At 37.0% G+C, this 16,107-nt stretch overlaps 1 protein-coding gene across 5 annotated transcripts in view; it reads right to left on the bottom strand.

The window, feature by feature from the left end:
- Window positions 1-16,107, bottom strand: part of ASB7 (ankyrin repeat and SOCS box containing 7) — a 99,131-nt gene that overhangs the window by 21,297 nt on the left and 61,727 nt on the right. For 3 of the 5 annotated variants that reach the window (XR_013160653.1, XM_077124035.1, XM_077124034.1), the window contains one exon: window positions 12,652-13,257. Coding sequence is in view for 2 of the 5 variants with exons in the window: in XM_077124035.1 (XP_076980150.1) it covers window positions 12,652-13,257 (606 nt within the window). In the remaining 3 variants the exon portion in view is untranslated. Of the gene's footprint in view, window positions 1-721; window positions 778-6,738; window positions 8,904-12,651; window positions 13,258-16,107 lie in introns of all 5 variants that reach the window. The other 2 variants (XR_013160655.1, XR_013160654.1) reach the window with 2 other exon arrangements.

The following is a 16,107-nucleotide window of genomic DNA, read 5'->3' on the forward strand; positions in this document are numbered from 1 at the left end:
ATGCTCTATTAAACTAAAACCAAAGATGAAAGAAGCATTCTATCTTGAAAAAAAAATCCCAACCCAGATTTTGAAAAGCCAACTGCCTGTTTCAGAAATAATTTGAGATAAATAATAAGGTACAAAGTGATTAAATATGGAAAAAAATTGTTAATGAAATCAAACTGATACAACTTTATTTCGTAGGAAGCAGCTGCAGAAATACTACTACCCTCAGAAGCTACTTATTTCTGCATGAGCCTTTCCTAAGGAAAAATGTGCTTTATAGGCCTAAATACTACTAGAAAGTTTTACACGATTTGTTATTGATTTTCCTTCTCTTTAAACAGTGTTTTGTGGCAGTCCTTTAGTATTTTAGGAAAATCTAGCTTTTAAAGATTTCCTGACAGTGCATAATTCTAGCTGCAGAATTATCTCATGAAAGGCATATCATAGTGGTTAAAGGTATAAATTTCGGAGCTACGCTGCTTGGGTTTCAATCCTGGTTCCACCACTTATTTGCATTTGTGTAATCTTGGCCATGCCACTCCTGTCTCAGTTTCCTCATCTGTGAATGGAGGATAATGATAATATCTACCCTTATAGGTTCTGTAAGTATCAAGGAAGTTGCTTCTGTTAAGTATTTAAAATAGGGCCTAGCACAGAGTTAAGAGGTATATCAGTATTTGGCAAATAAATTTTTAAAAATTAATTTTTAAGCCCTTGTAAAGATAATGCTCACTTCTCTTTCCCAGAAAGGTAGAGGGTCTCTTCTTGGAAAATAAAGTCTCCATCTTCCTGGTGTTAAGACAATAAGAAAAATTTACTGTTACTAGCACTCTATGATTTCCAAATTATTAATTAGCTAATCTGACAACAGGCTTCAGAGGTGGGTCAGTCTTTAATCTTTACCTTTTTTTTAAAAGATGAAGAAACAAATACAAAAAAAAGATCAATTATTAAAGGTCCTAGAGAGGGCAGTAGGAGAGCCTGCTAGAAGCCTCAAGTTTCTGACCATACTGTAGGGCAGAAACAGGGTTGACAGGATAATAGACAAATTAAACCACTATCTATGAGGCAAAAAACTTCATCAAAGCTTTTGTAGAAACTTTCATTTCATTTCACAAAATACAATTCAAAATGCTCTGCATGTGCAATCCTCTCTCCCAGCAAGAAAATCAAAGTACAGAAAGGAAGATGACTAACAGTTACTCCCTGACATAAACTTCTACAGGAAGGTGACACCAAAGGTGGTATGGCTGATGCAACAAGGCACTTTCCTAATTCAGACCAGAAGGATGGTAGGGAGGACAGGACAAGAGAAGAAACTGAGGCTCACAGAAACTGACTTAGCTGCCCAAGGCCACAGCTTAACAGTAGGGAGCAATTCTTAAAATGTTACTGGGAAACAGTCCTGGGCAAATTAACAGAAATCACATTTTTGAAACCACTCACTACATGACTGAATCAGGCCAAGATGTAATGATTGTTACCTGTATAAAAAGACACGGAGTAATGAAGAGAGTGTTGTCAGTATTCTGATACTCTACACACATACAGGTATTTCCTTGCCTTGCTGTATTATTTGCATTGTTGAGAGAAAAGCAGGCTAAGTAACAATAAAGAGTAAGAAGAACTACTGATGCTAATGTCTATGAGATATTTTTTCAAGAATGCCATTTTAGGAACAGAATGAAATAGGAGTACTTATTTTTTTTGTCAACACAACACTCAAAGCCTATTTACCGATCCCCTCAACGTGGGACATGACATCCAGGGGTGAAAGTTTCCCTGGTGACATGGGAGAAGACTCCCAGGGATGAATCCAGACCTGGCACTGTGGGATCAACAATTTCATCCTGACTAAAACGGGGTAAAGAAATGTAACTAATATAGTATCAGTGGCAAAGAGAGTTCAAATAGAGTCAAGAGGCTACTCTTGGAGGTTGTTCTTATGCAAACTTCAGTTAGACCTTGCTACCTATCATAACCTGCCAACCTCCAACCAGGACCACTCCAGCCAATCCTAAAGAACACCTAGGGCAATATTTAAGATTCCACAAGGGTTCCATGTACTAGAGTAACTTTCCAGAAAAGTTTCAGATGGCAACCTTCAGATGGCTACCTGGTCCAGATAAGTTCTGAAACCTAGCCCAGTCTCTCCAGAACATCAGATAGTCCCATCTACCAATCTCCATATTAGTGACAGACTCTTTCAATATGAAAAATTTAGAATGGCCACAGCCCAAACACCCCTAAAGAGAGGGATGGAAAGATCAAAGGGTATGGTGGAGTTATACAGAGAAGATAGGATTTAACAAATAAACATGAATGTTGAATCATTAAATTGATATCTTTTAGTCTCCAGTATTTTAGAACAGCTAGAAATAAAAACCTGAACTAGTGGAATGTAACCCATGTCAACTTCTGAAATATGTTCTACAACTAATTGTGATGCTGTGCTTTGAAATTTATAGCTTTCTTGTATATATGTTATTGTTCATAAAAAAAGGAAGGAAAATAAGTTGATTGTGATAATAAAAAAATATTTAAGTCTTCTAGCCTCTTATATTCTGGAACAACTAGAAGGAAAAATCTGAGAGGATTGTATGGTAGCCCATGACAAACTCTGGGATCTGTCCTGTAACAACTAGTTGAAGAGTGCTTTGAAAATTGCTGCTTTTTATTTCTTTGCTTTGTATATATGTTACACTATACAATAAAAAAAGTTTTAAAAACTCATGGGCTACCATATGATCCTCTCATATCTTTCCTTCTAGCTACTCCAGAATATAGGAAGCTAGAGGGCTTATATATTTTTTTATCATCACAATTGACTTTTTTTCCTTCTTTTTTTTGTAGTCGTAGGCAGCGTAAAAAAATTAATCCCTACACTGCTAAACAAAACAACTGCCTTGACCATGGGATTGTAATAGAGGGAACACCTCACAAAAGGAATGATAAACATCTGGGAGGATGCAGGAAAACTGCAAGGTATACATACTAGTGAACTTCAATGAAATTACACAATAGTTCAAAGGGTTAATAGTCTCTCCATTTTGCAAAGAAGCACATTATTCATAATTAGGCAGGTATAAAACAGCTTTTGAAGGGCCTGGTCTAGTATAACCAAAACAAGGGTCAGCAGTATAATTTAGAAAACTAAGTATTCTAAACCATCTTTAATATTATCACTACTGTGTTTATGACAGGCTGAAATTATTTAGACAAAAATGTCAGGATTCACAGAGGTAGACAGAAAGACAAAACATTTGGAAATAATCAAAGGGAACAAAATAAAGGCAGAACAAGGTTCAGGCTTGTTTGTTCTTTGAGTTAGAGTGGGTAAAGACTGGGGATGGAAAGAGGGTGTAAGAAACAAAGAGAAAAAGACAGCTACCTCTAGATTGCTTAAACAATCTGACTATTGTTTCTTCCAGAGCCTTCTACATTTTAGGTCAACATATGGAATGGCCTCCCAATACCTCTTTCTTCATCTCAGTTACCCATTTTAAAATCCTACACCCTAAACACATTTTATTCCTTTGCTCAGAATTCCCTTCACAGGGATTTACTATGAAATGTTAGATAAACTTTACTTTGTAGGACAAAATAAAAATCACGGTATTCTAAAATAAAAGATTCCTCTGATTTAACTCTTTACCAAATTCTCTCCCCAAGGAGTTATATTATGTAACACTGTTCTGATTAATCATCCTACAAAAATCAAAGAATAATCTGAAAGACATGCAGGAGTTAAGAGAACTTGAGGTAGCGCATGTGGATTTGGCTGAGAAAACAACAGCCTAAAGTTCACTGTCCTAAAATTAAAAAGAGGTGTCACAGGGGTGCATGGGTAGTTCAGTGGTACAATGTTTGTTTGCCAGGTCAGAGACCAGGGTTCCATCCTTAGCCCATGCACTCCAAGGGAAAAAAAAAACACTCCACAAATGGAGCTGCAATAACAGGATATTCACATGGAAAAGAATGAAATATGAACCCTACTACACAGCACACAAAATATAAAAATTAGAAAAGAGGTGTCATGATTTTTATTATTTTCTTTCATTAAAAAAAATTTCAAAACTAGTTTTCAAATTTTACTTTGGCAGCTAAAACACAGCACTTAAGTACCACTGCAATTTAAACAAAAAGATATTTCAAGTTACTGAAGTATTTATGAAATTGTATTTTTAAACACCTGCGACTGATATTCTAGAAAGCAACTAGCATTATGTACTTGACAGATTGTCTCACACAAACCTTTATACAAAGTCTGGTCACATTTCCCTTTTTCTTTTAGAAATATGAGCCACTTAATTCCTTAAAACATACAACTCGAAACACCAAATATCCCTACTTTCTACACACCAATGAAGCACAGTGATTGTTTCAAGAATTTGAAGTGTCTGCTAGAAACGCAAATTACTTCATCAACTCAAACGCCTTCAGATATTAAACACAAACCCAACTAGCACATTCTCTGCCTTAAGGATAACCTATACCAGAGTTTGCTAGAAGAAAGAGGCTGTGTAAATCTAACGAGTAAAAGAAAGCTCTTTATATTAGTTCAATGGATTACTTATTCTGGGGTTTCTTGAAGGCTTTGCTATGTTACTGGGTACTGTGAATCTCTAAACCTGGGATCTAGGATGCAGGACACTAGCTTTCCAAACAGAAAGAAACCCACAGTATCTGGTGGAACCATAATTTTATAGACACAATTCAGGAATTACTGATCTCTACAGATCCTAAGTAGTAACTACATTGGAGCATACGACAAGTGTAATTTAAAACATTTCATTTTTATCCACAGGCTGTAACTGCAAACAATAGAAATATGTTAAGAGTTTCATCAAATTCTAAAATATTAGGTTGAGAGAGTGCCCTCAAAAATCTAAATGTAGAAATTGTACATCAGTACATCTCAACTTTTTCATTTTAGGACCCCTATGTACTCTAAAAATTGCAGGATCCCAAAGTGTTTTTTGTTTTTATAGTTATACCTATCTACATTTACTGAATTTAGAAATTAAAATTGAGGAATTTCAAAAATATTTATTGATTCATTTAGAATAACAGTAATAAATTATCAGTTAAAATTAAAAATTTTTATGGAAAAAACAAACTTGTTTTCCAAGACAAAAAAATATTTCTTAAGCGTGACACTTTTCTATGTTTGCACACCTTTTTAATAACTAGCTCCACAAAAGATAGTTAGAGTCTATCTTCTGCACTTCATTTGTCACAATATGTTGTCCTGACTAAAGTACCTCAAGAAAATCCAGCCGCACTGAGATATGTAGCTGGAAAAGGAAAGAATATTTGAAGAGCCTTTTTCAGAGAATGTGGGTCTTCTTTGATACTCCACCAACATTTGACAAGTAGTGGTTTCTAAAAAGGTAGTTGCAATGTGGAATTTGAAATCAAATCAATTAATTTTCTGTACTCTTTTACATTAAAATCTATTGGTCTATCTTATACTTCAAGTGGATTTTTTTTTTTTACCTATGTGTGATTGTGTAACATTATGCATTAATCCTTTGAAATACATTGGGTCACTGTATTATTCAGATTTTACAAACGTTTACCTCTCTCATCATATGGTATTAAAAACATCATTTTATGTCCTTCAGAAAGAAAACCTTTAGATGCTAGGCTACTGTAAGTCTTATGGTAGCAAATACAAGTTTTTCAAGGTTTTAATTTTTTACATGTAAGTTCCAATTGCATGACTGAACACAAAAACTGGTTATCATTTTTCTTAAAGTAACAAGTTCATTCATTCCAAGAAAATGTCTGCCAAATAATACCCAAAACAATACAGCAATAGTTTGGTGATCAATCAATCTGTCAAGTAAAAAGTAAAGTTTCATGAAAAAAGTTGCCAGTTCAGCTTGAAAAATTACAAAAACAACTTTCCTCAATTCAATCAAGGCACTTCAGTATCCAGTAAAAACACTTTCCATTTCCATCACACAAAATAATAAAAAGGTATGTAACTCGGGTGGTGCAACGGTGGCTCAGTGGCAGAATTCTTGCCTGCCAAGCCAGAGACCCAGGTTCAACAACTAGAGCCTGCCCATACAAAAGAAAAAAAAAAAGCAAGTACATACTCAAAGGAGTAAGAGTTAAATTAATTCTCTCCGCTTCATCAAAGACATTCTTAAATGGCACTGGAATACTTTTTACTGAGAATGCCTGGTGCTGAAGAACACGATGACTACTTGCACTGTTCCGTGCCAATGGTTTGATGTTTGATTCATACCAAGGCACCAGGAAGCTTTACTCACCACTGCTCCTACCTACACCGTCAGTACACTGATCTTTACAGGTCTTAAACAGTACAATCCAACAAGGTGGAAAAGGCAAATGGCATCGTAGAATTAGCATGAAATTAGTTTTGTCTTCAGGGGTACCTAAACTGTCTTAAAGACCCCCCAGGAGTCCACACTTTGAAAACTACTGTTCTACATGAACTTAGAAAAATCACAAACAGCAGGAAATCATCCCCTTTATGAATGCTTTTCTGGCAAGAAAAATTAAAAGGAAAGGGACCTTGGAGGCTATGGCCCAATTTTCCAGGGGAGAAAATTGAGACTTTTTGGGGGGGGGGGGAATCAGCTTGCCTAAGTTTATAAAGCAAATCACATACTTGGTCTAATGCTCACTGGCTGCTCCCTCCACCACCCCATTCTGCTCTAATAGCACCTCTTATATAGGCCCAGCTGAGACATCTTTCAGATGGAAGATACATACCTCTTAAGTACCAGGGAGCAAAACACTGCTCAGCTCAATAGAATAAGGATAGGATATATTTTTCAGATTTTAAGTAAAAATTAAAAACTAATGAAAAGATTTCTGGTTTCAGCTTCAACACATACAGAGCTTGGAAGTTATCACCCCATTCCTTACTAAAAGAAAAAAAACACTGAAAAATCAATGACTTCTCTTATACCCATCAAAAAACCAAGGTGGCAGGGCAAACTGCTACTCCAAAATCAGGAGAGAAAGATGGATTTAGAGAGTTGCAGCCACAGCTGGAGCCATAAATGGTAGAGACACTTAAATGATCATTGTGACAAATTGCTGGAGGCTGTGCATGGAGTAACCTGAGAGTGAGAGCCTCAGTCATAGTGGGGTTACCACATATTCAAGATTTTTACCTCCAGAAACCCCACCCATGTTCCCACAGTAGAGAGGCAGGAAAGATCCTCTCATAGCTCAAGGGGTGGGGGGTGGTAACCATTATGAAAAACACCTTCTTCATCACAAAGGCCCACTGTCCAAGAGAAAGACTTGGACTTATGTACCAGTCTTATCCCACCTGGCAGGAGGTCATATCTGACTCTAGCCTTCCTGTCTCATCACGTTAAGAAACGCATGTGAAGGTTACAATCCAGGGACACATGCTCACTAACAGCCTGAGATTTAACACATGGTTATGGGACACTTTGCCCACACACGTACCTGAGCACACATCAACTGGGCTCCTGTTAACAGAGGATTACAGCTGAAAGAGCTGCAAGATGCAGACTCTCGGAGTAGCAATAGTTAGGGAAGCCCAAAGTCAAGAAGGAAGTCAAAGACAAGGATATTAGAGGAATTGGAAGCCTCTGGTACTTGCAACAAACATTGCTCCTAGCCAGAGTATCATAAAACCTCACTTTTTTAAAAGTGAGGTTTTAAAAAACCTGTTTACCTCAGTTCCTATTATCCAATACATCATATCTGGCTTTCAACAACAACAACAAATCACAAGGCAGGCTAAAAGGCAAGAAAAAATTGTCTGAGAGACAAAGCAAGCATCAGAACTAGATCAGGTATGACACAGATGTTAAAATTATCAGACAGGGAACTTAAAATAACGATCATTACTATGTTAAAACTAATGAAAATATTAAATGGCAATAGTAAAGTCTTGGCTATCTAATGCCTTAATGAAACAGTAGCTCCCTAGAGGTCAAGTTTCCACACAGTGAGTACAGATGTAGATGCCTCAGCATCTGAAGGGAGGAGTGGATAACAAACTGACCCTCCAACAGCTTTTGACCCTGTTTGCTTAAACAAGTTTTTGATTCCACTTTGCTTTGCAAACATTTCCCTCTTCTACATAAACGGTAAAGCCTTATAATTAAAGGATTTCCTCAGTAAGCAGTATAAAACATGGCACCTTTACTACAAATTAAGTTACCAATCAAACATGGAAGCTGTCTTCTTTCCAGTGGCATCCTCTAGCAAAAACAATCTCATTTATTATTTCAACTTGACTTGACTTGTGTCATCTAAAATTTTCCTCTGATTTCCAAACCATTTACACAAAGAACTACAAGTACCAGCTCTTTTTAATTCTTCCCCTGTACCTGCAGAAGTGGTAGGGTGAAGAGACTTCTTACCTTACCGTAATTTGTGCTTGTGCATTCAGGGACAGACTTTTCACCAAAGCGGTAAATTCTTTAAAACTTTTCTTTAAACAAAATGCCAGGTACACAGATCATTAAAATCCCTCAGCTTTTTTTATTTGAATAAGATTCAAAGTTCTTGCTAATTACTGCCTGATGGTTCAGCTTTCTCATGGAATTTCTCTTTCTTAAAAGAGATTTCATATTTGGAGATTTAATTTGGTTCACACATTGATTGAATAAGGGAGTTTCCATTGTGGGGAGACAATGAAAAAGAATCATTAAATTACAATCCGACTATTTCAGGTGAGTTATATTACTATCTAACCAAATCTTCAGGTTAAGTTTTTAGCTCTAAAAATTCTTTCATGAAGTTATAATAGTGTACCTCTTTCACAACGTTTTCTTGTGCTTAAATATTAATTTTCTCTTTTGAATTAGGCAGACATTCCTTGCTCTTGACCTTCACTAGAGGATTTTGAGCCATTCTATATGACAGTTTCCAGGACACTCTCAACTTCACTGTGGGGTTTAAGGAAAAACACGTTATTCTACTTAGTTAGCTGTGTGTGGGGTAAGGGTTGGGGGGTAGTATGCACAGTCCCACCAAAATGTGAAATAACCCAGTTTAGATTCATATTTCCATGATGCTGCCTTCACAATGGGTATACAGGGCAAGGCAGGGCCGGAATTGGGTCTGGGTTAAGGAGGTGCTCACTTTCGGAGTCCTGCAAGTAAGAAAACTGCTGGCCTCAGCCTCAAGGCAGCTCTGGTGCAAGGAGCTGCTGAACTTCTGACCCGGGGAGTGTCAGCCCTCAGGATGCCTCCATCAGACTGCCTGTGGCATTCTGCACCACCTGTCTACCTCCGACCTGCCAATCTGGTCTTCTCTGCTCTCCTTTTAGTTTACTGGCTCCATTCTGATTTTTGCTTATAAGTAAAACAAAAACAAAGGCTGGCCAACCCATCAGGAAGCATCTTCCCTTCTGCAAAGTGATCCTTCCTCATTAGTCAGGTATGATCAGTGGCTTTTCTTAGTTGTGTTTATTGTTCCTGGGCACTAAGAAGCTGTTCCTTCACTTCACTTGCTTCTGTGGAGGCAACACTGGGGTCAAGCATTCTAGAAGGCAGAGGTTTCTGGAAGTCTGAATGCTGAACAGCTGTAGGTGACCAGTAGGTGTTTGTGGCTTCTCCCACCGCTCATGATCAACAAAGCACCAACAGATACTACTTTGTTACCAAGACTTTTGATCTGGTATGTTTTTATGCAGCGTGTTATCAGCTCTGCTTCCCCTGAAATTCCTATTTTCAGAATTTTTATGGTAATTTTTCTAAGTCTTAGCAGTTTTTAAATTCTGGGATTATGATTTTCTTGATCTCTTCCAATTTAAACAATATGCTTCTAGTCAAAATGCTGCAACGAACAGCAAATGGTCCTGCGTAAGACCACCAAAGTGGAAGCTCTGCTGCTGTCCTTATATTTCAGAGCCTGAGCTCTTACATTATAAACCAACAGCTCAATGCCTGGAGTTCAGGTGCTCGGTGTGACAGAGTTTGGAAGGAGCTTACAGATTTGACTTTGTGGCTCCCTGAACTATCAGGCCTTCTTCTTCCACTGATTTTCAAGACAGTTTCATGGAGAGCTCCAAAGAGCACATAATTATTCTTTTAGCATATAATTATTCACTAAGGGAGAAGAAAATATTAGAGCCAAATAATGCAACAGGTGAAGCAGAAACACTCACTTTGCTTTGAGCAGGAAACAACAGTACAGAGTTAAGAAGTAACGAATGATGGCGAAGTGAGGTACTTGAAAACAAAGAACGATTTTGGCCTTTAGACAGACAGTCCTTCACTTCTGAGAAGCATCCCATGTTTGCCTACAGTCCGTACATAGCCCATCAGCTGACCAATACTTACACACAGGCCCTGCTAGGTGCAAGGTTCTGCTCTATGTATAGAGAGAACGGAAACACAAACAAGGAGGCTGGCCCTGTCCATTGTTCTATCTGCCCCTAGGTTTAAGGGAACAAGTGAGTTTGGTTTCTTTAACTTAACATTCTTGCTCCCCATACCCCTAACCCCACCCTCCACTAATGTGGTTGAACTCACATTAGTTTATCCCAGGGCTTAGGGATAAAGGGGAAGCTGCCTACTGGGTTTCCCTGCTCAGTGGCAACTCAATTCAACTGGCTGCCTGTCTCCAGACTGTCCCAGACTGCAGACTGCAGGATAATCTGCAGGATTGAAAATAGGCTCAGGGAAAGTAGAGCTGAGAAGATTTACTCTGTTAGGCACAAGCCAGCTCCTACATTCATCTACCCTCATTTTTTCAGTGAAACATTTTATTTTAAAGACTATCTATACAGCACTAAAAATGTGCCAGGCACTGTTCTAAGTACTCTATAGTAAACTTATTTAATCATCAAACAAGCCGATAAGAAACTGTTACCATCCTAACTTTAAGATGCAGACACTGAAGCTCAGAACCGTTAGGGAACCTGCTTAAGGTCATAGCTGGTACGTGTTCCAACTCAGGCAGTCTACCTCTAGTCCACAATAGATGCTAGCTACTTAAGCAAAATGTTATCAAAAGGGGCTAAGGCATGAGTAGGTAATATGCCTTTCTGAAAGCAGCCATATTAACTGAATCAAGAATCTCCAGTGCAGAAGTTAAAACAAGAACAAGACATGGAGAATTTATTAAGAAGATACTTTATAGTATACATATTTCATGACAGAATCCTAAGTCATTAGGATTTTTAACTTTTAAAATTACAAGAGTAATTTTAACTTTCACAACACCAACATCCCTATCAGTGCTGTAAATGAAGACCACTAGGAATTGTGCTTGGAAAATCAGCACGTGAAGTTTCATTCTAGCCTTTTCCTAAAATGTGGTTCTGAAGAGTCAGGGTGAGCAGGTGAGGACCCAGAGGCTATGGCCTCACTTACATAACTTCCTCCTGCCCTTGGCTACCTCTGTGGATACAAAAGGTTTCTACAAGGGACCACCTATCAAACACTCCAAAATGCTGCACACAAGGCAGACAAACCTGTGCTGTTCAATATGGTGCCATCAGCCATATTGAACAATTTATTGTCTACATGTAAAGAAATTACAATGAAATAAAGCTCAAAATCTAATTCCTCAGTCATACTACCCACTATCAAGTGCTCAAAATGGCACATGGGGCTAGTGGACGCCTCATTGGATAGTGCAGGGAGAGGCCACTTCCACCATCACAGAAGACTCTATGGACTGCCTTGAGTTGGGCCCTGATCATCAATTCTTTTTAAGTTTTAAGTCTAAAACATTCAGTAGCGATAATTTTACCTTTGCCCTCTTATGAATACACAAAATTCAAATTCTATTTCATTTTTCGGAAAGGAAATTTTTACTCCATAATTAAATTCCCAAGGATAGAGTGGATTATTTTAACCAGGTCAATTAAACCCCCTGTACCTCAGTACTTTGTATCCAGAACAATATTTTTTCTTTCATAATAAGGATCAAATGTTACAAGTCAGGTGCGGAAAAAGGAATCATTAAAAAGTATAGCAGATAGCAATTCAAATTTTTGGTTTTACAGACTTCAGCTTCATGTGTGATGTTAAGCTCTGGATCTGGACACATCCTTATTGCTAGACTGACAAGAGTGCTGCTTGCATCCATACCAACTAATCAACCCATCACAAAAACACCTCTGTCATGTGACCTCAGAGGCTTCCAGACTTTAAAGTAAAAAAAAGCACTCTCACATAAATAGGTTAGATACAATGAAGCTGTATGGACTGGAACTGCAGCAGCAAACTTCCCACTGATAGCAATCTTTTTTATGACAATTTCTAGACTCCTTAATCTCTATTACTAGGATATATAAATAAATTACACTGCTGTTTTAGTTCATATGGGTTCACATCATCATATCATAATGAAACAGGAAAGCCATGAAAAATGTAATAGCTTAATCAACCTTATGACCAGGGGGAAGTGCATTGTGCACATACAAAACTTTACTCATTTAAAAATTCTTCTCTCTCTGTCCTTTTCTCCATTTCTTCACTCACCTTTACTGTCGGCTGCTACCATTTTTATTAACAATTCATTTTTTATGAAATCTTTTTATTTTGGATGAATAAGGCATTAATTACTTACCAAGCAGGGCTTATATGAATGAATAATGTACAGTCATTTTAAGTTATAAAAACACCCTTAGCTACTCAGAAGATGAACATTAAAAAAAAAAGTAATAATTGTATTACATACTTGTTACTTCTTGCAAGAAATCCAAACACGGTCGACTACTTCCAGAAATACTTATTGAAACAGCCAATGGGGTCTGTCCTTCATAGTTCCTCGTGTTCATGTCCGCTCCATAATTATATAACATTCGTGCACAAAGCACATCATCCCTAAGGGCAGACAAGTGTAAAGGAGTCTGTCCATCTTCCAAGCGACCCAAGTTTGTATCTGCTCCTCTCTGAAGGAACATTCGGCAGTAAGAGTGATTGCTTTTGATCACAGCATATCGTAACAGGAAACCGTTCTGAATATCAATATTGGCATTGTGATCCAGGAGAATTTTCACACAGCTTGACCGCTCTCGGATAATGGCTAGCTGAAGTGGTGTTGTACCTTTATCACTGAGTGGGTCGACCTCAGCCTTGAACTCGAGCAGGAGTCGGACAAATGAGTCCCTGCCATAGTGGGCTGCCACATGGAGGGGAGTCCAGCCATCATTGCTTTTTGCATTGATGATGTCACTCCTGTAGTCAGACTCTAACATCAAACGAGCAATCCGGGCCCGGCCGTGCATGGCTGCGTAATGAAGAGCAGTGAAGCCTCCAATTAAGTCCTTAACTGTGGGATCAGCTAGAGTTAAAACCAAAATGAGAACATTAGAAGACTCTATGACAACACAACAGCATTCACCATGGCACTGCATATTTTAGCCAATTTATGATTAATTCATAAAACATGAAATAATCAAATAATGAACAGGAAATATTTCTTTCTTCAGCTGATTTGAAGCCTAGTTCTAATGGGAAATATTCTGCGTTTAGAAGGTTTTTGAGTCTGAGTTGACAGAGTGAGAATGACTTACAAAGTGTTTAAAAGATACATACAGAATATACTTCTGATAGCCCCATCCTCTCTTTGCTAAGTTAACCAACTGTTTGGTCTAGTCGATCTCCTCATCTCTGTACTGTTTCATATTCCTCTTGCTGTGAACTTTTTATTTTCTCTTGTGCTGTTCCCTGGTCTTAAAGAGAAGCATGTGTAACAACATAGGCTGCTCTAAATTACGGATGTACTGTGGTCTGGCAGACTGTTTCCTTTTAGAGTGTATTAGGGGGAAAGAAAGATATTTTTGTGGTCTGCAAAAATTCCAAAGCATGTAAGATATATGTCGTGATGCTGATAAAGCATGTTTTCATAAGATAAAAGACTATTCTGAATTATAGTTTTACAAGAACAATGGAATTTATAGGAATTAAGCAGCAATATGAAAAACTGGAAGAAACATCAATGGATATAGTTTTCTAAAATAGTTTCAAAAACCTCTCCTAAATTGACTGAATTCTGGAAAATAAGAGAAGGAAAAAGAAACTGCAATAATTTATCTGCTGTGACTCCTCAAGTGACAGATTTTTGTCATTTGCCCCTCAATTTTTTCCGTAAGTCGCCCATAAATTGTCTCATTCCACCAGCATTTCCTGGACACAGATGGGCCAGGGGTAAGACTCACGTCCTTAAGTCATCTAGGTCACTTCCAGAAAACAGCAATTTGATGCAGAAGATAAATTCCTTGGACCTAACCACCTAGATTAAAATGTTTTCTTCCTAAAAAAGATATGCTTATGTTTTGGTTTGTTCATGAAAAAAGAAAAATCATGCAATTAAAAAAAAATCTTTAAAGTTATGTGATTAAACATGTGTTGTCTAATAAAGTTATTTAATTCTAGAACATATGATGGCAGATTTTCTTAGAAAAATCTATGAGGCAGAAATTTATATGTAAAGTATTAATGATACTTATAATGAATAAAAATTTCAGTTAAGAAGTAGTTGCTAACAAAATCTATAAAATCTATAAAAATACTTAATGTAAGCAACACCAGTGAATTACTAAAAATGTTTACTATAAATTGACAGTACCTAATGGTAAAAGGGTTTTATCCATTTAAAGAAAATAAGGTTATCAGATCGGCCGTAATCATAACTAAAGAAAAATATACAGTACCTATTTTCTATGCAACTTAAAAAAAAAATTAAGAAAAGAACGTTTTAATAAGCACTTTGCTGCCATCTTCTGGTAAGTCAGGAATATGAGCTACTAATGGTTCCACTATGATAGATGATGCTCTGCCTTCAAGTCAGTCAAGTCTGTTTCAGATATTTCCTTTATCTAAAGCAGATTAAGTGAAGGCAGACCTGAAATCTAAGAGTCCCTCCTATTCTAATGAAACAGTAAATCCTGCCAAGAAGACCATTTCTAACGGGTATCTGACCAATCCATTGTTTCCAGACACTGCCTCTTAATCTGTTAGTGAAATTCAAGAAAACCTTCCTTTCATTTCCCCCAGTTTTTGATCCACGAGGGGTGTTATTAAAGTTGTCAGCTAACATCCCTATTTGCATTTTATATTCCTGTCTATTTGACAGTGAAATGAAAATCATGTTACATGAGATTGCACTTGCATCTCTGGTTTTCCACTTTAGGTCTTACTTAGGTTCTAAAGCTAGGCAAAACACAGCTTGTGAAACACAGCAACAGCTTAAATTGGTCTTAGCAAAAAACATTAAAAATGCATTCACTGAGCAAATGCTAGGGACATAGCACAGAATGAAGAGTTGTAGAATTACAATGCATAGAATGTGTAGTTACTGATCTCAACAAATTGATAAAAAATGAAGATACAACTCAAATGAAGATGCAAGCAAAAATTAATCCAAGAATAATTAAGACAATGCAATAAGACAAGAAAAATGCCCCATTTTAAATAAAAGAAACTACAAAATACCTAGATATAAGTTAAGTAAGAAACGTGCAAGACACCAAGACCTCTTTGATTGACTGAACTTAACTCAGCTCATCCATGTTTGCTCAAATTTCTCTTCTGAAAAGCCCCACCAACCCCATTCCTTTGTCCGCTTAGCAAGCATTGCCCCCCTAAGGCCCACCTCAGCACACCCTGTTTTAAACAATTTGTAGCATAATTTCAACAAGCCTATTAAAAACTATTGAAAAATTTGAAAATGTATATAAAACCAATGAAATATACTCTATGGATATGTTTTATTTTTTCCAACAGCTTTACTGAGGTATAGCAGAATTCAGTATAATCTTTAAGTGTTATGGTTGATAATCTTTGACAACTTTATATAGGGGTAACTACCACTGCTACCATGATACAGAACATTTTCTTTTTATTAATTAAAAAAAAATTAACTAACAAAACATTTAGAAATCATTCCATTCTACATATACAATCAGTAATTCTTAATATCATCACATAGTTGCATATTCATCATTTCTTAGTACATTTTGCATCGATTTAGAAAAAGAAATAAAAGACAACAGAAAAAGAAATAAAACGATAATAGAGAGAAAAAATATATATACGTACCATACCCCTTACCCCTTGCCTTCACCTACCACTATTTCAAACTGAATTTATTTTAACATCTGTTCCCCTTGTTATTTTTATTCCATATGTT

Source organism: Tamandua tetradactyla, chromosome 12 (genome assembly GCF_023851605.1).
Source record: "Tamandua tetradactyla isolate mTamTet1 chromosome 12, mTamTet1.pri, whole genome shotgun sequence".
NCBI classification, from domain to species: Eukaryota; Metazoa; Chordata; class Mammalia; order Pilosa; family Myrmecophagidae; genus Tamandua; species Tamandua tetradactyla.